At 38.0% G+C, this 23,988-nt stretch overlaps 2 protein-coding genes across 2 annotated transcripts; one reads left to right on the forward strand and one right to left on the reverse strand.

The window, feature by feature from the left end:
- The first annotated feature begins 5,185 nt into the window (after positions 1–5,185).
- Positions 5,186–12,649, forward strand: LOC143855151 (histone chaperone ASF1B-like). Its single transcript, XM_077365360.1, has 3 exons — positions 5,186–5,616; positions 11,900–12,015; positions 12,117–12,649. Exons 1-3 carry the CDS (start codon positions 5,508–5,510, stop codon positions 12,447–12,449), a joined length of 558 nt encoding a protein of 185 aa, XP_077221475.1. The 5' UTR covers positions 5,186–5,507; the 3' UTR covers positions 12,450–12,649.
- A 780-nt stretch (positions 12,650–13,429) lies between these two features.
- On the reverse strand, positions 13,430–19,077 carry LOC143854330 (protein DETOXIFICATION 16-like). The gene is made up of 8 exons (XM_077364218.1): positions 18,689–19,077; positions 16,810–17,354; positions 16,126–16,212; positions 15,733–15,789; positions 15,382–15,620; positions 14,841–14,959; positions 14,669–14,755; positions 13,430–13,941 (listed from the first exon to the last, which is right to left on the reverse strand). Exons 1-8 carry the CDS (start codon positions 18,962–18,964, stop codon positions 13,882–13,884), a joined length of 1,470 nt encoding a protein of 489 aa, XP_077220333.1. The 5' UTR covers positions 18,965–19,077; the 3' UTR covers positions 13,430–13,881.
- Positions 19,078–23,988: the final 4,911 nt, after the last annotated feature.

Here is a 23,988-nt window from a genome sequence, read left to right on the forward strand (position 1 = left end):
TGAAGTTCTTTTGCTTTTTTATTTTTATTTTATTATCGCGGGAATGAATCTATCTGGACTGCCCTATTTGTTTCGGATTTTGAGAATCATTGGACTCTAAATTACGTCCAATATTTAGTCCAATAATCAGTTGTGGACTAAAAAATGATTCTCAAGAATCAAAACAACAGGCATTAGCTTATAATATGCAAAGGAAAATCCAAAGCAAGGCCTATCAAGAGGATGGACGGTTCGGATTATTGATGGGCGGGTACCTACTGTGCTGTAGGCCCCCAATCACCATGTAATTTGTCTGTGGAACCATTTGTGCTTAAGGGGTATGATCAACAAATAGTAGCCTATAATATGCTAACATGCCCTTAAGTTTCTATCCCCGACCTACTTCGAATCGCAGATAGAAGAAAGGAAAAAAACACCACGGGCAGAAAAAACATAGCCGCTCTCACAAATGTCCTTTGTTGATTGGAAATTTAATCCCATTGATCAAATAAATTGGCTTAAATGGCAAGAATATGAGCTTGCTCGTTGATTCCTAGGAAGCCATCAAATTCTTAATCCAATCTCCATCGCTCCCTATGTGAGTAGTTATTTACTACTTAAACAAATACGTTATTCAATGACCCAATTCATTTTGCTGACCCACAACCATAGGCTGTGCCCAAAAAATCATCTCTATAGAATGATCCTAACCCTCCAATCAGTAGAGGTTTAGTGAGTATTCTGTTTTTCATTTTTAGAACAAACGAGGTTCCGATTAAAATGAAGAGATGAATATTTACGAAATGTCATGATTTTGGTTCATAATATGTGTAAAATATATGTTAAAATAACTTGGTTTGAAAAAAAAAAACACGTTAAAATAGGCACTATGGTGAGAAATACCCAATGAAACATGAGAAAAATAAATATGAAGAGAGGAAGAAAGAAAAGTCATTATGCAATTTTTTAGATATGTTCAGTTCAATACAAAATAACTGTAGAGAACTGAGAGATCTTTGATCTCTCAAAATAGAATCAAACATGATGTGCAGCAAATGCCAGCATAAGATGCAAGAAATGCAATCACACAACGCAATAACACAAGATTTATGTGGTTTGGTATTGTGTCTAAGTACCCGGGAGAAGGGTTTCGCTATTTCGGTTAGGGTTACAAAACTCTCGTTCTTTCCTCTCGGCCAAGAAAACTCACAAAACCCTTGCAACTCGAAACTGTAATGGCTCTCACATCAAGAAATTAACAAAATACCTTTAGTGCAAAACTGAAAAATAAAAATTTCCTTCCAGGGTGCTGCCCCGGAAACCTCGGCAGGGACGAGCTACCCCTATCCCTGCACCCCTAATAAGCTGACCACACAGCTCGACTCCTGTGTGCATCGCGCACATTGGTTCGTCGAGGTGTTGTATCACTGTAAGAATACAAGGCATCTGCACAGCAGTAACAATAGTAAATATTAAATATGCGAGATGTTCTATAGTAGATATTAAACATAAAAAAATTAAATACTTAGAAACTTTAAAAATAAAAGGCATACCTTGATACCGGTGACAAGAATCTCTTGTTGAGTAGACTGGTCGACAAAAGCAGCGGCATACTATGGATGGGCAAGAAGTGGCTGGTCTATATTGCAGCAAAAAACCAGCAATATAAAAAATGTTGTTATTTTCAACTAAACCAAAAAATAAACATATAGGAAGACAACAACTCCCAAAAACAAATTAAAAAAATGAGAATGGTTCAAGTAATCTTACTTAAGTCACCTCTTTCATTAATCGGCTCTCCAATAACATTCATGATCCGGCCGAGTGTACACCTCTACCCACAGGCACCTAATAAACAAACATACAACCAAAAAAGGGCATTGCATTGTTATCCGAAACAAAACAGCGACTAAAAGCAATCACTCACAAAAAACAGAAGCAAATCCTAATCTACAAACAGGAAAACAAAGAAAAACAATAAATCTAAAACTGTATCAAAATCAATAAAGAAGCAAAAGAGTATTGTGAATGGATAATCTCAACCATTAAACTGTATTGATCACTGATGGAATTCCGGATCTTCCAATATCAACAAAAACACAATCTCAAAAAAAAACAAACACACACACACACACACATAATCTAAATCAAACTCTAATAAAAGCCCTAAAAACATCTAAATCTTACAACCTACACATCGCAAATCCGGTTTAAGTTCTCACAATGTCAGCCAAACCAATGGAAGTGTTGAAAAAGGTAACAATCACTCTCTTTTAAGAGATATCTCTCTCTCTCTCTCTCTCTCTCTCTCTCTCTCTCTCTCTCTCTATATATATATATATATATATATATATATATATATATATATATATATATATATATATATATATATATATACTTGACTTTCCCGGTGTTGGAGAAAGAGAGAGAGAGATAGATTTGCAAGGTAAAAAAACTTCTCAACCAAAACTAAGATCTTCTTGTATCAAGGAAACATTCACTGTCACGCGGTATGAGAATGGGGTACAATGGTAGCCCGGTGAGAGTAGGCTAAGTTGGTTCGCTATTTAGGGTCATGGTTCGGTTCGGAGCGTTAATTCGGGTGGTGCTCTCTCTCTCTCTCTAGTTTAATGTTAGGCCAAGAGATGCTAAAGCATTGTTAGGCATTTTTATAAATATGACGGTCAAGCATATCAACTGGTGGCTATTGACAATTTTTGGGAAAGGTAGATTAAATTAAAACTTGTAGTGCCAATATCAATTTTTGGGAAAGGTAATAACATTTGACAACTGTTTAAAAAAGAGGGTAAAACTTGTAGTGCCAATATCAGTAGGCTGGTGTTTGAATTATTTTTGTTTAGGATTTTTAAGTGGCTGCATGCCTTCCACAGTTTTCCTTTTCCGTCCCTCTCATGCCATTTACAAAACCCCCTCTCCATCTCTCTGTGAAGGAAATGAAGCAAGGATAGAGGTTTTACAATACTGTACATGGATTGTATTTCGACATGCAATCTTCAATGGAAATTTCGGTCGGAACAACATTTGTCTCAGGTTAATTTCTTTACCTCCTATGAGGTATGACTAGAATATGACTAGAAAAGTTGGGAAGGCGAGCATAGCGATGGGTTTAGGTTAACAGTTGGTGGACAATGGGTAGAAGGTTAAGGGTAATGGGCCGTGGTGTTGGTGTGGACATCCCGCATCTATGACCAGTCAAATATAACTAAAATAAAATAAAATCAAGTTTTAGATGAAATAAAACAAACATGTCCACGTAAATAAAATAATCCTAAGACAAAAACACATCACTTTTATCCTACTGTCAGCCTCCTAATAATTAGCTATTATCCTACCTATATCCTAACAGTTCCTCTCGAATTGAACCGTTAGGACCAGTTAACTCAAATCAATCATTCCCCCTCTCTTTTCTTATCTTTTTCCGTGTTTATTTGTGTTATGACCAATTAGGCATGTAACAAACAATGATAAACATATAAACAGAGAGGACAAAAAGAACCTGTGTTCAACACCCTTTGTCCTCTAACAAGCCCTTCAGTTCCATCCATGGCGATTGTCCTAACCATCTTCTCTCCTAAAAGTTGTGCCCACTTCCAAAACCAAACGAATCGAAAAATCCAAAACCACTCTTACATCAACAACAGCTCCGATCACCTGACACACTTTTCCGACCGCCCCAGCGCCGCCGGTGAACTCGTCCGTAACTTTTCCGATGAGAATGGTTCCCTTTGCTAGCGGCGCCATGCCAAAAAAAAAACCTTGTTTATGACTGCCCAAAAAAATTCACGGTAGTCAAACGTAGCAAGTTTAGTTTCATGTTGTAAAGTGAGGAGATTGGAAGGATTCCTTCATCCTTATGATTTTAAAATTCAAACGTTTTGCAAATGGTAGGCGCATTTTGCACTTGGCAAGCACGCATCATCACCTGGAGTAATCGGAGCATTTAATCTTTTTTTTTTCAATTGAATCCGAGCCATCGATCATGATCTTGATCAATCAGTGTGATCACGATCGATGTTGAGCCGCAATGATTTGGAACACAAGAGTGCACTTGGATGTGCTCCAACAACTAGTGCTTGATTGAGTGCGATCTGGAGCGTAGGATCGGGTAGTAACAATCGGTCCTTGATTGGGAGCAATCTAGACGTTCCACTGCGAGTGCAATCTGGACAGTTGGATTGTGACCAATCGCATACCAAGGATCAAATGTTGGTCGGGTGCAGTCCGAGGAACGGGCTTTTTGACATCGAGTTTAAGCTATGCCAAGAATTATGGTCCGAATAATCTCTATCTCATTACATATGGCACACGACGATTACACATGTTGACGTCAGAATGGGATAGGATGTTTTCACGTCTCACCGCAGTGCCCGGTTTATCTTGATTTCTGCTCAACTAGTGAGATCTAAATATGACCCAAAATCAATGGTCTTCTACCCAGCCCCATGATTGTAGTCACGATTCTTGTATGTGTTCCTAAGAAAAGGAATTTGTTCATTTTTCGAGGTCTCAAAGGGTACGGAAACACATAAAAACTCTTGAATGGAAATTAAAAAAAGATGTAGCTCCAGTTCCTTCGGAAATGGTAAGATCTTTGGTTCAAGAAGGGGTTGATCCATATCATCTTGACTTGGTTCTGCTTCCTCTCTTTTTTTAACAATACCGAGTCGGGTTCTTCTCCTACCAGTATCAAATAGAACATACTAAACAAAATCTTCTTCCTGTAAAACTTGCTCCTCAGTTCCTAAAAATAAAAGTGTAACCGATGAGGCAAGTCTACCAAACTAAAGGAAAAAGTGAGATTTTATATGGTTTTAGTCTGCATAGCCTGATATTTTCAAAAACTAACGTACGGATTGCACTATAGGATGATCCAAACCGTCCATTTGATGGACCACAATGTAAATAAGTTGCCCCCCAAAAATCATTTCCATAGGATGATCCCAACCTTAGATCTATAGAGGCTTCCATAACATGTAGTTCCTCCATAGATCTTAGGGCTAGGACTACCCGATGGAAATGATTCTCGGGGGTGCAACGTATTTACATTGTGGCCCATCAAAATGGACAGTTTGGATCATCCCATAGTGTAAGCCGTACAATACTTTTTGAAAGATACCACACCATATTAAAGTTGAATTGCTGCCATAAGGGGTTTTTATATGGTGTAAGCCCAATAGTCCAGTGTTTTTCAAGTACTGTCAAACATACGGGTGATTGTCCTTCCTCTTCGCCATGGGAAACTCAAATCTCCCGCCAATCTTCCAGTCTCCCTCGCTCACATCAACCCCCTACTCCCGGTAAAAACCCTCCCTCTCCTCTGCCACTCCGTGGCGGGAACCAGCCGCTCGCATACATATATACCCGTCCAAGAAAATTCAGAGACACCTCTCAATTTTCTTCTCCCCATTTCCAATTCTTGTCTCCAATTGCGTTAGGGTTAGGGTTAGGGTTTTCTCCTTTTCTTTTCTATATTTCTCGCTTTCAATTGATCTCTCGGATTGGCGATCATGAGCGCGGTAAACATCACAAACGTCACCGTCTTGGACAATCCGGCGGCGTTCCTCAACCCTTTCCAGTTCGAGATTTCTTATGAGTGCTTGATTCCTCTCGAAGACGGTATATGATTCTTTTGCTCCTACCTGATGCTCGGTTATTTTGATGTTCTTGATGATTTTTCGTCTTCTCAACCGGTTGGAGGCTTTGTGAGTTTATTTCTTTTAAATGATTTCACCCCAAATTAGGGTTTCTGATGCACTTTCTGATATATATGCATATTATTATGGTGTTTAAGGGGAAGTTTTAATGTAGTTATTATGTAGTGGTGGGTACGTGTTTTAGGGTTATGGGTGTTAGTTATTACTTATGTGTCATGTGAGTGGGTTAATAGGGTTTTGATGTGTCAATCCTCTGTGCTTGTATTTAAGAAGTTATTATAACTTAATGAAAACGCGGAGAATTTTACACCAAAATAAAAAGTTATGTTTGGGAGAGTCACGGTTCCTCTCGAATTGAGCCGTTAGGAGGTCCCGTTGCTTTGGATCGCATCCCGCAAATATTCTACATTATAGCCTGCAACTGATTCAGCTTCCGCGACTGGGAGATCAGACGGAGCTCGATTAGTTTCTGCTAGAGGAGAGCGAACGGATTCTCTCAAGGAATGGATTGTGCTACCTAGAAAACTCACCCGAACGAAATCACAATCAACCTCTCTTTCCCTTTCTAAATATTTTCTTTGTTTATTTGTGTTTCGATACGTTAGGAGGTCTGGTTGCCTCAAATCAACCTCTCTCCCCCTCTTTTTCTATCTTTTCTCTGTTCATTTGTGTTTCGGTACAGCCAGTTAGGCACGCATCACCTTCATGTGGTTTTCTGTTTTACTTGCACTTATTGAGATACGATGAAGAATCTGCATATGGAAAACGCTGATAAGAATAAAACAGGCTATTATAAACCCTATTGCTAGTTTGGGCTTTTGAATGAAGTTCAATCAATAACAAGAAAATATGTCATATCATTCTTGAGATGGGTTGATTGATTTTTTTGGTTCCCTAATTTTCTCTGTAGTGTAAGTTTGTTCGCTAAGCTGCATTTTATGATTTTAGAGCTTCATCTCATGAAATTTAAAGCTTCATCCAGGGATGCATAACTTCATGTTCAAATGATGGCCACAAACAGTTTAGGTGTGTAGAGCTTTGGGCAATATCCATTTATGTATTGTTGGAACTTGTAAATCAAAATCAATGTGACTTGTTTTGTGAAAAGTCACTGTGGTCTTCTAGGATCGTTATTATGTGGGAAAATGTAAGAGTCTTTTATGTTTTCTAGAGTTCTTAATATCTAGGCTAGGTTATCAAAGAGTCAATGGGGAGTTCCTATGATGTTGCTTAGGATAACTAAAAGACTCATGGGGACTACAACAAAGTGTTTAATGTATTTAGCTATTTTAGCAGTTTCTTGGTCTATAAGTATGGAGTGATTTGTTTAGAGATTGTAAGCTTAAAGAGAAGCATCAAGGGTAAAGGTTCAAGGGAGAAGAACTGTAGAGATTCTAAGGAAAAGAGAAAAGAACACCGACTCTACTGTAAGTTGTTTTGAGATATATAAGAACTTTAAAAAATATATTTTATTTTGGTGTTACATTTGTATTTTGGTGGAGCTCTATACGGGACCTTTAGCTGTGTATCTCCCAACCTCCCTTGCCTTGCTCTTATGATCACAACATTGCATAATCAATCCATCCAATTGGGGCCAACATGTATGTTGAAGAATTTAAAGGAATCTGGAAGAGAATCTGTCGTAATAGTTTGACATAGGAATCTAGAAGAATAATATGGATGATTCTTATCTTTCATTATATTCTATTACCATTTTAAAAAAAAAGAAAATATGGATGATTCTTATCTATTATTTATTGGAAAGATTTTTATGCCAATTCCTTACAATAATCTGGGGTCTTTATTACAAGGAAGCAGGATTCTTCCCTGGGAGCCTTCGATTCCCGCTTCGATTCCCGTTTCGATTCCCTCTTTCGATTCCCGCTCTGGCAACCTTGAGTAGGATTCTTCCCTGGGAGCCTTCGATTCCCGCTTTGGCAACCTTACTCTTTAATCCAGTTAGATATTCTTAGATTTAAAGCATGCAATATTCACTCAAGTGAAAGATGCTTTCAGATTCTTTTGCTTTTGATAGAAAAATTCCTACTGTTGTTTGAGTTGAACTTGCTATTGAACTGCCTGCCATCGATTATGGAGGTAACAACCTTTAGGGCATCAACAGTTAAGAACTTCATGACAATGGCACAAAAATTGTATATGTTACTCTTTTGGGTATCATTATTCAATAAAAATATCCTTATATCAAGAGCACCTCTTGTACTCCTTTGTCAGACTGACCATGAGAATGCCTGCTCCAATCATCAAGATGGTGCCCTTGTTATTATAGATGGCTGACCTCCCTGTCTTCTCAAAGGATTTTGATGAGTTACTAATATCACCATCTTTTATGTTTCAATCTCATTGATTATTTCATCTAATGTGGAGCGTTAAGAATCCTCTGTGAAACAATATTTAGAGAATCGAGCATAAATTTATAATTTTTTTAGAAGTGGTTTCCATACATTCATTGTTATTTGTGACTATATTATAATTACTTGCAATTAAAAAGCATGACTTAGATGTTGGTCTCATCTCATCTTGTTTTTTGATGTCATGGGCTTGAAAGAAATTACCGTTCGCTTTAACAGTATGTAATGCATGCAAAAATATCCAAACAATTGCCCTTACAAGTTTTTATATTTATTTTTTTCTCATTTGTGCAATTTCATGAAAACCAAATTGGACTTCAAAGTATTAGTTGGGATGCCTCCATTTGCTAAGTTGCTTAATCTTTTATAGCCAAATTGATTTTTCACTTGCGCTATTCTAGTCAATTTTTTGTGCAGACTAACAGAATTTGCACCTGATTCTTTATAGGACAGTGTTTCGTGTAGGGAGGAAAAACAATGTTAAAGTAATTTTTTTTTGAAAGGTAACTTTATTAATCCAAATCAGAATTAAGAGGGGACAAGATGTCCCCCCAGACAGAGGGGCAAACAACCCAGTACATACGATATCTAAATACAGAATGTAATCTACCCAGCCCCACCACCCGTTACAGATCCCAAGACAATGATGCTCATCGATTCCAGAGTTACACCCTGTTTAGCCAATTCGTCAGCCTTCGAGTTTGCCGTCCGCCTCCTGTGATTGATTGAAGGGTGAATTACCTGAACAATATCCAATGTTAAAGTACTTTCTATCAACCTATAAAAAAAATATAAGAAAAGTTAAATGTCGAAGGGAAAATTGTCATAATTTTATATTAGCTGAAGTGCTGAACGTCCCATGGAAGTAGGTTGTGACGATTATAGTTAAATGCATGTATGTCCCACGGAAGTAGGTTTTGACAATTATAGTTAAAAGAATGTATGTTTTGGCCATTATTCTGTCCTTATGTAGGTTTGGGAATCTACTTTTCTTTTTTACATCTTGAGTTTTATGAAGGTTATTATGAAAGGGGTCAGTTAGCGTGACTCGTAGTTTAGAGTTTTGATTGTTGAACCTCTTCATCTTCCTTTTTTTCCTTGCAGCATGTTTTCTTAGACTAGAAGTTGGGTTATATTAGGATGATAGTACTAAAGTTTATATCTGAAGTTGATTCGAGATACTCTCTTTTATATAGGCTGTATGATTTATGAAAGGAGGGAGGATCATAGTTGCAATTTTGGGTTATCCTGTGTATTTATTTTGGGCTTGCACAATTAGTAATAGCATTCTAATTATTTTCTTCTTTTTTCCCATGTACTTCTCTTCTATGATACTTTGCTCTTTCGCAACACTAGAGTATCCGAGGATCTAATAAATGATACTCATATAAGGGTAAGCCTCAGTTCTTTGTACCCGTATCTGATCATTTTATTCTCTCATAGGATGTGACACGCTGGATCTCTCTCCCTTCTCTCTCTCTCTCTCTCTCTCTCTCTCTCTCTCTCTCTCTCTCTGCAAAGCAGGGGTAAGGCTGCGCACATCTAGCACTCTCCAAACCCCGCAATGGCGGGAGCCTCGTGCATGGGGCCGCTCTTTTAGTTTCAAAACTCCCCCAGGCCAATGTGGACTCCCCCGAGCCAACTCCCTTTTGAGCAATTCATGCTCCTACTTTGAACAATTCATACTTCACTCATGACTTGAACCAATGGTCCATTGGATAATAAAATGAATCTTACTACATGGGTTAAAATTTCACTTGTGATTAAGTTAAACACCATAACATTTATAAAAAAATAATGCAATTTTTAACTACATATTGACTTATTTGACTTTTTAATTAAATCATAGAATGTTATAATATTGTTGCTCATGCCTGATTAGATTAATTCAATATATGCTTAGTTGTTTTTAACTTTTAATTAGTTGTAGTTTTGCTGTAGTTGATAGAGTGGGAAATATATCCACCATATCTTAGGCTTTACGAATCCATACCTGTATCCGCATATTGAATCCTTGCCGATTTGGGGTTTAGGAAATTTCCAGACTCGATACCTTTTATTCTGGTACCACAGGTTCTCTGCAACTTCTTTTTAAGAAAACATAGGCTCTCTCCTGCTTGCCTCTTCGTTCATAGGTGCTATGTCAGTGTCCCATTGGTTGTTCTTTGTTGCTCATACATGGTCATTAGATTTACTGCAGTTACTGTTAGTGGTGTAAGTTTTGTTGATAGCATCATGGAGTTAGACATTTGCTGTTGTCATAACAATTTTCGTGGACGTTTCAAATTTGGATCCTCTTAGGGCTCACGTAATTGCATTCTGCTTTCTTAAAATGCTTGACGAAATGCAAAGAAGAATATGATTTTCCTTGTTATTGTATACATGGAATGGAAAAGAGACATAATAGGCTAATAGCTATGCTTAATAATTGAAATTGACTATAAATAGGACTGACATTTTGAGTTTTTTTGACATGCTAGGTTCATGACAATGGTAGATAATTTGTTAAAAAATTGAGTACAAAATGGAAAAAAATAGAATAAAATAAAACGCTAGGACTTTGGAAGAGCTAAGTATAATGTTGTGAAAGTCAAATCTCAGGTTTAGGTTGGACAGTGCCCATTTGGATTCAAGAAAACAGAACTGAAGTTAGGAGCTTATCAGGAATAAAACTACAACTGAGCTCTTGAGACTTTAAGGGGCTATCATCAGAAAGGGAAAGAAGGCAAGTGGGGAGATGCAGCAAAGGCTTGACTTTCCAAACTGACTAGTAGGGCATAATCACATAGGATCTCCTGTTAGGAAGTTGTTTATGGCTTCAAAACTTATGCTCGTGCTATGCAGTCTCAGCAGGGCTCCCCTTTATGTGATTCCTTTCATTCTAGCTATCTATGCTTACACATAATTTAGGAATATTTATAGGCCAGTAAAATATGTATGGTGCACGCCAGATCCATACACGTACCAAAGAGGAATAATGGCCCTCCTGTGTGGATGGCCTTTTCAGTATCGTGCGGTCATGCTGACATTCAAACCCATGAAGGATTCTAACTACTTGCATCCTTTTTATGACCAACTAGAAGATCAAGCACTTAATTCAGTTTATTATTATTATTTTTTTGAATGGTTTAATTCAGTTTATTATTAACTGCAGTTTTTGTATCGACCAAGGGCACGGTTTTTGCGTGGGATTGTAGTTTCTGATTTTATGCTGGGGACATCTCTTCCCATTTGTAAGATCTGTATTTTGCTGTTTTTCAATAAAAATAGTACTGTTACTTTGAAAGAAAAAAAGTTCACATCCAAGCGACCAGTTTAATATTAGATCTGCATTTTGCTGTTTTTTCAATAAAATTGTATTGTTACTGAAGAAAAAGTTTACTGGAGATCCAAGTGACCAGTTTATAATATTCTTTCATATAAAAGGGAGTGGTAAGGCACCTTAAAGCATAGTTGATTTTGTTTAAGCACCCATTAGCACCGATATTTGAATTGACGGAACTTGTTCAGTTGTTTGAGTGAAAGGTGTAGATAGAAATGCACACCATCCAGTTTCGCTTGAATTCCACAGTTTCATACATCTTGCTTTGCCCAAACATGATTTAAAATTTTTTATAGTTTCAAACATCAAACACAGGTTCTTGAGAAGATAAATACATACTAGCAACGTTTCTATTTCATTTGAAATGTGCATGGTTTATTAAGTGTGACATTTTGGTATATCTGAATCCTTTTTGGCCTGTAAAGAATTAGTCTCCATCAAGCCCAATGTCCTTCCATGGTCATATCTGTGTTTGTTAATCTAGCAAACTTTGATTGCTATTTTCAGTAACTCTTTCCGGATGATGACATTTGTTTCCTTCTTATCCCTTACAGATTTGGAATGGAAGCTTATCTATGTAGGATCCGCTGAGGATGATACTTATGACCAACTCTTGGAGAGTGTGCTTGTTGGGCCCGTTAATGTGGGCAACTATCGGTTTCTCTTGCAGGCAATTGCTATTCACTCCCTATGCCACTCCTTAGGTTAGCTTGAGTTTCTTGATATGCACACTTGGGATCAACTCTAACTTGGATACTTATTTTTTACCAGGCGGACCCACCAGATCCCTCAAAGATCCGCGATGAGGACATTATTGGTGTGACGGTTTTGCTGCTGACTTGCTCTTATCTGGGACAGGAGTTTATTAGAGTAGGCTACTATGTGAATAATGATTATGATGATGAACAACTAAGGGAGGAGCCACCTCAAAGGGTGTTGATTGATAGGGTTCAGAGAAACATCTTGGCTGACAAACCCCGGGTCACCAAGTTCCCCATCAATTTCCATCCCGAAACGAATGAGAATGGAGGGCAACCTGCTGCTCCATCTCCCGATCATCCCGTCGAAGAACCAGTAGCTGAGGAGGACTCAACCAAAAATTAAAACTTCTCACCAACTTTTGATCTTCAAATTTTCCCCAAATGAAAGGAATTGCTGAAACAATGGTTGCTGGTAAAATCTAATCCTAGATTCAGAAGCATTTGCAGAACCAACATCAGATGAATTTGTTGATTTCTTTTTTGTATTTGATGTAGACTTCTTTCTGATGGAAATGTATATTTGTGTTTCATTCACTTTGTCTATATCATCTCTTCTTGCAACATCCTAAACAGTTTTTGGTTGTGTGTGTGTGTGTGTGTGTGTGTGTGTGTGTGTGTGTGTGTGTGTGTGTGTGTGTGAGCTTCAATTATACTAGCTAAGCTAATGATTTCCCTATTGCTCCAATGAAATATGCATTGCAGAGCTACAATACTTGAAGCAGTGTTTAAATACTCATTACTGAGATAGGAACTCTTGCCTAATGTAAAACTGTGTTCATCTGGGTGGGTCAGCAATTGATGCAATGAATTTTTAATCAACTTGGTAGGGCCAAAACTGAGTCGACTCAGGCAGGTTAATGAATAGCTGGTGGAGTTTTTGGGCTGTGACTTTGAACCATGGTCTTTGGAATGAAAAATATTACATTGTTTTTGGTAGAGAAATATAGGTTTTGGGCCTTTTGGCTTGTTTTTGGTAGAGAACCGGGGAACAATGACTTGAACCATAGACTTGGATCTACCAAATGATAAGAATGCCTATTGAAATTCAATCATAGACCACTTTGCCCGGTTGTGTGTAAACCCCCCCCCCCCTTGAAGTGGAAGGCCTCTTTGGGTCTCATTTTCTTTAGATCTCACAGGACACAAGTGGAAGGAATTATTCTTTCATTACATTGATATGTGTGTCTAGTTAAAGATGGTCATGGAGGATATTATATCAAGAACCAACGAGCTTTGATGAGACAAATTTTGGAAGAGAGACAGATTGGAGGAAAGTGGAAAAATGAAATTTTATTTGTAGTTTTGGGTAGTGTTTTTAAATTATACAAAAATGCTAGTGAATAGACATAAATAAAGATACGAAGCCTATTATGTACATTGGTGATGTGGCTACATGCTCATGATCTGAAATAATTTTGGACCTTAGGATAACGATCCACCGGACACTATTGAATCCAGCTGCTGTGCCCAAATCCTATCCATTAACATTCGGATCCAAAACCATCTGGGTCCACCAATAAACCTAAGTCGAATGAATATCCCGAATGTTCAATCATTACCCTTAAATATTTTAATTTCAGGAATTAGAATCATTGGCCCTAATCGCCATAAGGGCAGTCTTCAAGGAGATCCCAACACATTTTGCATATAGGAGGACTAAATGGGAATAATTTCAATTTGAAATTTGGGATTTACATATAATGATCAATATTCAATTATGCCATGGTTTGTTGTGGAAGCTCATGGCAGAATGGCAAGCCAAACTCCTCAGGTCTTCATGATTCCATGTCCATGGGGATGCTGGAACTGCAAACTCTATCCTTAGCTTGCCTTGCCTGAAAAGCAAAGCATACAACTTGTTTGGAAACTATAGCATGTACTCAGCAATAAATGTGGTGAGTTTGAACAAGACAAGAAATGAATTGAGGCGGCATTTCAGAAAATTTAAGCCTTTTTTCATCAATAAACTTGTGATTTTTGTAACAATCAGAGAGACAATGATTATCATCGACACCAATAATCTATGACTTGCAGGCCCGTTCTACTCTTTGTTTCTTTTTAGGATTAGAGATACCCATGTCCTCTTTACTCTTCGATCATGAACTGAATTAAGTATTCTGAACATTGATGGTTTAAGGACCATATTTCATTGGCTAACAAAACCAAACAAAGGCACTACTATTCTATTTGAACCCAAAAACGTATCTTACACAAGTGAAACAACAACGTTCTACGAATATCAAGTTTTCTCCTCGGGTTTGTAATACTGCAGTATTACAAACCCAAGTCCTTTCAACTTTCTAGATTTTTTAATTTAATAAAGAAACCTGCCGTGTAAATGTTACTGGTTTAAGGATCATATTTCATAGATGTTTATATTCCTATGGCTGAGTGTCCATGTCGACACTTACTAGTTAGTCTATCCAAGACTTTGGGCGTGCCATGTTCAGGTGCAAATGTGCAATACATCCTGTTAAATGTAATTTGTCTGTCATTATCAAGAGATTCCCTAGTAATCCCTTGTCTTGTGAAGGATTATTTATGAAACTTGAAATTGCTTACTTCTTGTTCCCAGCTGGTGCGTAGAGTTACTATAATAAGCATCAACACTTGTGCTAGAAGTGCACATATGATCCCCATCCAAAGTCCCTGCTTACAACATTTGTAATGATCAAGCAATTAAGAAAGATCCTTTGTAGAATGAGAGCATAAGCAAAAGAAGATGAAAACCCACCACTCCTCCAAGTCGTAAGACAAAGGCAAAGAGAATAGCAGAAGGAATACCAACACCATAATAAGCTCCAAGATTGATAAATGCACACATCTTCTGTCGGCCGCATCCTCTAGCAGCACCTAAATGTTCAAAGGCAATGACAAATAGTCTTAACTCTTAATCCATTATCAATTTTAATAGAACAATTTTCAGAAAGATACACATAGTCTCAACTCTTAATCCATGATCAGTTTTTGCTAAAAACCTTTTTTTGTGAAAAGGGTATGGTTAACAAAACCATTATAGCACTGACAAATAGTCTTAACTCTTAATCCATTATCAATTTTAATAGAACAATTTTCAGAAAGATACAGATAGTCTTAACTCTTAATCCATTATCAATTTTAATAGAACAATTTTCAGACAGATACAGATAGTCTTAACTCTTAATCCATGATCAGTTTTTGCTAAAAACCTTTTTTTGTGAAAAGGGTATGGTTAACAAAACCATTATAATAATAAATAAAAACAAAAAATATATTCTGAAACCATTAGTTCAAACCTGAAAGCACGCACTGGACTCCATCGAGGAAATTAGATATTGCAAGAACTGGCATCATGCTTGTGACATATTTCACCACTTCTTCTTCATTGCTATATAAGTAGCCCCAGACGCCACGTACCAAAATAGTGGTCAGGACTACTATCGCACCCTCTGTGATCGTCATTATAAATGCAACACACACTGCTAGGCGTGCACCTTGTGGATTCTCAGCGCCTAATTCATTTGAAACTCTTGTACTAAAAAGAGAAACATAAAAAGAAAATAAAGACCCAAGAAAATCATTAAAAAAAAAAAGACCCGAGAAAACGGTCATAAAGAGAAAGTATTGACACATTCAGCTTAACTGACCTTACAGCACCACTGAGACCAAAAGGGATCATATAGACCATCCACATTGTGTTAATGCTGGAAAATGTATGATTGTCAGTAATGATGATGTATAAATTTTTGTTAAGTAAATTCATAGCTGCAACTGTTTGGGACAAAGGCTTAGTTGAGTTGAGAAATTCATAACTGCAGCTAATGGAGTATAGAATTTTGGAACCGCGTTAGAGTTGAATGATATTAGTTCACGAACATATTTAATATGAAAGATGGTTGATTAGTTTGAATTTTTTTATCCTTTGTTGAGTTATTTTAATCCATCTCTGATATTTGAATTTTAAGCTAGCTGTGATTTATAGTAGAAACAGAACAGTCATCCTTGAAAAAGGAACTGAAAAACATGAAAGCAATACTAACCAGATTGACAACACTGACATTTCTAGCTTTGGATTAGGAAGAAGACCGGATAGGAGAACCACCATCTCAAATGACCAATATTCAAAGCTGTTTTAACTCATATCAACATTCAAATTATCAAATATTAGAAGTTTCAAATGCAGCAAAGAGAACCACAAAGCATCTAAATCAGATTATGGTTCTAATGAGATAAGTACATAAGCATTTTTTTATTTTTTTTGAAAATAAAAAAAGTAGGATAAGTACATGAGCATTGTGCTTTCATTTTTATTTTTTTTTTGAATAGTAAACGACATATAATACAACTGTAGTGGCCAAAGTTGGGAAGGTGTAAGTAATATACTGAAAATTCATGGTAGAAAACTTTAAACTGGGTTTCTTAGAGTGAGCACAAAGGTTGTGCCTAGATATGCATTTCAAGGGCAATCTGAAAAATGTCCCCAGCTACATTTTGTATCAGTTTCAATAGGGATATTATCAATTAATGACTAAAAGGAGAAGGGAGAGTTCCTTTGCAACCTTGATTTACATTTTTAAAGGTATAACAGCTGGGATATCTAGAGGAAGGAGAGTTCCTTTGCAACCTTGATTAGAATTTGTAAAGATTTAACAGTCGGGACTCGGGATATCTAATCTTGATATACATTACAAATAAAATTTTCTCAGAAGAAAGGGGGTACTTACCAAACCATAACAGCTGATGGAACAGCCAAGCTTATGAAGTCTAGGACATCATGAAAGGCCTCTTTTGATAAACCAGTCCATGTGTTCTTGCAAGTGGGTGACAACTTGACATAAAGCACCAAAAAAAGCACATTGATCCAATAAGAGATGACATTCGCCAAGGCAGCACCTTTGTTGCCAAGGCCAGATTTGAACACCAGAATCCAACACATAAATATATGAATTAAAGCTGTAATTCCTGAGCTTATCATCATTGGAAAAACAATACTTTGGGTTTGTAAGAACTTGACATAGCATTGAAGAAGGCCATAGGCAAAAAGGCTTGGGATCATCCAACGAGCATATAATTCCGCTCCCATGGATATGGCTGGGTCTTGCCCAAGGGCTATGAGAATGTGACCCGTGTAGGCCCAGATGAAAGCAAGAGGAATGCTTACAAGTAGAAGAACAAACATAGCTCTCTGCGTATGTATACCAAGCATGTGATACTGTTTTGCTCCATAAGCTTGCCCACATAAGGTATCCAGTGCGCTCCCCATTCCCAACTAGTTAACGGAAAATGGTAAGGGTTTAAGAATTTCATAGATGACAATGGCTCAAGGAACCTAAAAGATTGAATATTAGATAATAGTAGAAGGAATTAGTGATTGCGAAACTCAATCAGCCTACAAAAATATTGCATTGAAGGTCCTGTAATGGTGAGCTCAGTCATTTCATCTCAGATGACATTTCTTCTGAGTCTTATGTTAAGGAAGAAAATATTATCATTCACAGATGACATTAAGGAAGAAAATATAACCAGCTCAATCATTCCATATCAGAAAATATAACCAGATCTAGTGAGCATAATCACTTCATCTCAAGGAATCTGTAATGGGCGAGCTCAATCATTTCATCTCAAGGCAAATCTTACAGATGTGCATCTGATATTATCATTCTCCTTAATTCAAACTTTAAACAATTTACAGTTAGCTCTCCTTTTCTTTGGCCAAGCTGTTGGGTCTGGTCCAGTCCGTCATCTTTCAAAACTTTGCAATTAAAGCTAAATAGGAAAGATTAGTAGGCCAAAAAGAAATAGAAAATCTTGAGTTGGGTAGTTCTTAGATTACTTCTCTTCCATCTATCTAGAAATGAAAATCCAGAGGAAACCGGCTCTGTTTGGTTGCAGGTATTTACCCCGTAGATTAGCGGTGAAAGTAGTCAACAGGGAGGAGACCAATCATTGGATTTGCCTGGAACTTACCTCGCAAAATAGTGGTAAGTAGTGTTTGGTTGTCGACCTTGTAGAGTAGTGGTAGGGGTGTCATTATCAATATAGAGAGAAGAGAGAGTGAGGAGAGAGAAAGAGGGAGAGAAAGCATCATTCCCGAAAAATCCAAGCAAAATTCCACCTATTTTGTGGTTTTTGGCTTGGATTTTATAGGGAGGGCACAAGCATGTACATGCAATGATTATCCGGGAGGCATGAGGCATCACTAGTAGTCTCCTGGGATGTCAATGCTATATAGGCAGCCAAACAAGAAGTTTTGCTGATGTGGCACTCAGATGTCGGGCCAAACCCCTAGGCCATCCTGGCTTTTGTGCAACCAAGCACCATGTTTGTTGAAGATGGTTTTTCCACATGGCTTTTTCTGCCCATGAATATTCATGACAGATTTTTAAAAAAAAAGAGAGAGAGAGAAATTCACTCACATACAAACAATAAATACATGCATACTTCTTTTTTCTGAGATGGGTCTTTCCAAAAACACTATTATCCATGTGAAAAATCTCAGTAATAGAGAAACCAACATCAATAATAAAGAAAGTAACTACTGTCATGAAGAGATTAGAATGCTGAATAGAGATGTTTAAGACAAGAAAGAGAGAGCCCACAAACCAGCAAGCTGAAGCCAGTGACCCCAGCAAAGGAAGTGGCCAAGGAAGCACTAGAGAGAGCAAGCTCTCCAAGATGACCAACAAACATCACTGAGATCACTTGCAAACAATACTGCAAAAGGCTAACTGCTATGAGAGGCCCTGACAACCACACCTGCTTCTTCACCTCTTCAACTATCTCTTCCTTCTTTTCAATTCCTTCACCCTCTAATTCAGGGTTCTTTTGGGAGCTTATAATTAGAGGAGATTTGAGAGTTGATTTTCCTTCTCCTTCCATTTTCTGATTCTTTTTCTCTTTCTTTGCTCTGCAGATGCTCTTGAAGCCGAAATACCAGAAACTTTGACTTTTTGCTTGGTTTCATCATTGATGGATCATGGCCCACAAAATTTTATTATTCGAACATCCAGTGGGAGATCAGTCCTTGTAATTCACTATCACGTCTTCCGCCATTAATTGCCCAAAAAGCTTTCGCAGGCCAATTAAAAAAGAAAAGACAAGCTGGGTTAGTGCAATTATTAAAACATGGTTGTGCTGATATCATTTCCCGGAAAAAACCATTGACAGTGATTGCAATTGAAGAAAGTTTGTAGAGAAGTGGGGAATTGTTCCAAAAAGTCGGTGAAACTTAATGTTAATGAAATAAGCATATAAAAACAAAACGTTGGTGATATTGGCACTGCCATGTTTTAATTATCGAACAAACTCACCTCGCCTTTTCTTTTTAAATTGGCAAGTGAGAGCTCTCTGGGAACTGTAATAACCTTTGACATCTATTTAAATAATAAAAGAAAAGATGTGTTTGGTGCACTTATCAAAACATCATTACTGCCTATATCATTTCCCAAACAACATGTTTTTTATGATAATTTTATAAAGAACAGATACAATTTCTCTTAAAAAAAAAAGAGATAAAATTTCCCTACATCTAGTAGGGGTGCAACTTGGGTCGTGTTGAACCCGAACCCAACAGGTTGAACCCAAATTTGGGTTGGGTTGGGTTTTTTTTTTAAAATCGGGTTGGGTTGGGTTGGGAAAAACCAACCCGAATTGGAAACTGGGTTGGGTCGGGTTGGGGTGTCGGGCAACCCGACCCGACCCGAAACCCGATTTCCAAATCCAATATGTATACAACTTTTACTTCTATGTTTGTTTTGTCATTATATAACTCAAATCTAGAAAGAAATAAAAAATTTGGTGAAAGTTGTCCTAATTAACCCTCTTGTTGGGGACTAGGATGAGATGGAAATACAAAAATAAAATGGAGAAATCAACAAATGGTGAAATCGGGTTGGGTCGGGTTGGAAAATTGGGTTCCTCGGGTCGGGCGGGGTTTTCCGCATTGCCGCCTCCAACTTCATACAATGCCCTCTTTTATATTCCAAATTGTCCTAATTTACTCTAAACCCACTTTAAACCTGATTTTAACTTGTTGATTGAAACATGCTGATAAGTGATATGATTAGACAAAGTATGATTTAAACATTTTCTAATTCTCAATGAACTCGTTAGTGGCCAGACTGATCTGTAAGCTTTTAAATACTACTCACTAAATATTTATGCAAAACACAGGTTCTGAGGTTCGATAAAAAAGGAATGCAGTCATGGCCTCTGTTTGCCTATAGAGAATGACATAAAATTATTTTTGTGGTGGTGATATACTAATACGTATCCTACAGACATGTACATGAATGGAAAGCATGAATAAAATGGACAATCAAATATGAGTAAAGATGCCACTGTAAGCAAATTAAAGAACTACAAAGATTATTTTATGCAAGAAATAGACCTTCTTATGACTTCGATGGCCATCAGAGCAATAGGCAATTGAGGCATAAATGCGAGAAATAGACCTTCTTTCGTTCGTGTCTTACACTCTTACTGTCTTGGTGAGATGAGAAATGAGAATTACTAAATTAACCATATCAATGTTATTATTTATAACTTATAATATTATAAAAGGAATAAATGCGGGTTTTTGGGCGGGCCGGGTTTTCCACCTTTAAAACCGGCCCAACCCGAGAATCACTCGGGCTTTGGAAAAGTAAACCGGGCCCAACAACTAACCCGGCCACTTTGAACCCGACCCATGCTTTTTTCGGGTCGGGCTGATGCGGGCCGGGTAAAACCCAACGTTGCAACCCTACCTACATCACTGTATATAAATACAAGAAAATGATACCACCACTCCTTTGTTTCAATAATGGCACTCCACACTTTAATAATAAATGTCCTAGGTGAGAAAAGGCCACACGACCGAGTGTGTGGGGGTGGTGAGAGAAAGAGGAAGAGAGTTTTCTTTTGGGGATTTTTCTTGTGGTGAAAATTGCTAGGGGGATTTTTGTCTTCGTTTTTTTGTATATGGTCCTGGGTGAAAAGGATAAGGGAAAGGGTTGCAGTTTTAGGATCGAAGCACTAATTGTTTTTGTACAAAAAAGGGTTGCAATTTTCCGATCCAGAATATTGCTTGCCGTTCATATTAAAAATAAAAGAATATTTATGAAGGGTATTTGTAATATGAATTTCATAATCAAAATAATTTTCCAGCAGGAAATGATTTCAGCGCTCCAATGTTTTGATAAACATGCGCTCACTTGTTTGTCGTGTAGTATTTAATGGGTTTGAAGAGCTTTTTCAGAACCGTAATATCCTCTTTGACATCCCTTTAAATACTACACTACAAACAAGTGGAGCTCATGTTTTTTTTTGTTTTTTTGGTAAGTAAGTTGGGGTTAGGCAGACCCCGACCAGCTAAAATTAATGAGAAAGAGAATTACAATCTAAGGGGGCTCAAAGGCCAACAGGCGGGGAACATGCTCCCAGGCAACAAAAAGAACAAGAAAGACAAGAAGAAACATAAGAGATACAGAGCTATGTCCTTGAGTAGGGGACTCCACCAGAATCAGTTGCAATAATATCTTTGAGAGGGTTTGGGATGGACGACGGAGGGATGTCATCACCCTTGCAAGGGCAGTCCTCTTTTGAAAGGAAATCAGCAGCTGAGTTTGCTTCTCTCCAAACATGAGTGACTTTCCAGTCAATAAAGGTAGCTAGACCAAGGTAGATTTTGTCCAACAAGGTGAGGGCCTTCCATGGGCAGGGGGTTTGAGAGTTGATAATATTGATTGCATTGAGGGAGTCAGATTCAACCCAGATTCTGTTGAGGGCTTTTTCCTGAGCCAAAAAGATTCCATAGTCAATAGCTTTCAGTTCCAAGATTGTAATGTCGTCACCAGAAGCAGGAATAGAGAAGAGGGCAAGAACAGAGTTGGGGTCCCTAATTAGACCTCCCAAGGAGGCACCATTAACAAAAAGGGATGCATCAGTGTTAATTTTGGCAACACCGACAGGGGGCTTGATCCAAGAGCAGGTTCGAGTTAGATTAGGTTTCAGATGGATAGGAATATTGAAATGGAGAGCAAAGTGGAGACTTCTGGGGGAATGATTATCATGGGGGTGGAGGAATCTAATTCTGGCTTGAATCTTGTCGATGATCAGATGAAAAATATCTCTTTTGTGGGTTGGGGTACCTCCGTGAAGTCTTGAATTTCTTTCCTGCCATATACAATATATGGCTGCCCCAAAAGAAATTTTCATGGCAATGGTATATTGGTTTGAGCCCTTGAATTGATTTCTCACCCATGCTTCTTCATCACACAGAGTTTTGCCAATTTTCCTTCTGTGATTAAGTCTCCAGAGCAGAAAGATCCAAATCCATTTGGAGAAGGCGCATTGAAAGAAAAGGTGGTTTACTGATTCAAGCCCAGAGTGACATAGAAGGCAAGCTTGATCAGTGATAATACCCATGGAACACAGACGGTCTCTTGTTGGGAGTCTATTGCTGATGGCTTGCCATGCTGTGAGAGCATGCCGGGGAATGTTTCATGAAAACCAAATGGTTGAGCACCAGGGGACTATCTGCGCTTTGATTCTGACTTCATTCCAGGCTGATTTTGAGGTGAAAATACCATTTGAGCAAGGTTTCCAAATAGCTTTATCAGGATAGCCAGGGCGGATGATTGCAGAAGAAATGGTCTTTTTTAAGACGGCGAGGTGGGGGAGATCAAACATCTGATCCCAGATGCCATTAAGGAGAAGGCTACTTAGGTTGGTTTTCTTACTGATGTTGGTTTGAAGCGAGGTAGAAGAGGTTTGGTTGGATATAGTCCCTTCAGGGTGCCAAGGGTGGTCTCAGAAGTTGATGTTTTCCCCTGTTCCAACAGAATAGCAAATGTGATTTTTCATGATGTCCCTGGATTGGAGGATTCCCCTAAATCCCCATGAAGGATGACTGGGCATCTTCATTTGCCAAATGCTTCGTTTTTTTATGTATTTGAATTGGACCCAGTCATTCCATAGGGATTTCCTATTCGAAATTAGCCCCCAGAATTGCTTCATTTGGCCAATACGGTTGGTGTCTCTGATTCTTCTCAGACCAGCTCCCCCTTCTCTTTTGGGGGTGCAAATGACCTCCCAAGAGATGGCATGAAATTTTTTGTGCCGATCTTCTCCACTCCAAAAGAAATTTCTCAGGATTTTTTCAATTTCATCTAACACCCCAGCTGGAATGTTGAAAGAAGAGGACCAATAAATCTGAAATGAGTTAAGGACAGATTTGATCAGCTCAAGTCTTCCAGCTCGGGATAGGTTTTTGTTGCACCACGTGGAGATCTTTTTCCTAACTTTAGAAACAAGGGGGATGCAATCAGTAGAGTTCATTTTGGAGGAGGTTAGGGGAAGACCAAGATATTTGATTGGGAGGGTGCCTTCAGGAACTTTTAGAATATCAAGGATGGTCTCTTTACCATGGGTGCAGGCTTTACTGAAGAAGATTTCGCTTTTTCTTCGGTTGATGTCAAGGCCAGAACACATTTTGAATCTATCAAGGCAACTAAGGATTGCTTTAGCTGTGGAAGGGTTTGCATCTGCAAAAATCATCACGTCATCTGCAAAAAGGAGGTGAGAAATTTTCGTTTTGCCCCTTGTAAATGGAGTTCCAAGGGAGCCAATAGACAGAGCTTCATTTAGGAAACATGACATCATTTCCATGACAATGGTGAATAGGAGAGGGGATAGAGGATCTCCCTGCCTCAAACCATTTGAGGATCTGAAGAAGCCTTTAGGGGATCCATTTAGGAGTATAGAAAAGGAGGGGGTGGAGATACATTGAGATACCCAGTTGCACCAAGTATCATTGAATCCCTGTTTGGACATGAAACTCAAAAGGCTTTGGAGATTTACATTGTCAAAAGCTTTTTGGAGGTCGAGTTTAAGACAGATGGCTTGTTTGGAGTCTTTTGAAT

This window comes from Tasmannia lanceolata, unplaced genomic scaffold (assembly GCF_043159265.1).
Source record: "Tasmannia lanceolata isolate RefF3 unplaced genomic scaffold, GAP_Taslan_0.1 ptg000020l, whole genome shotgun sequence".
NCBI classification, from domain to species: Eukaryota; Viridiplantae; Streptophyta; class Magnoliopsida; order Canellales; family Winteraceae; genus Tasmannia; species Tasmannia lanceolata.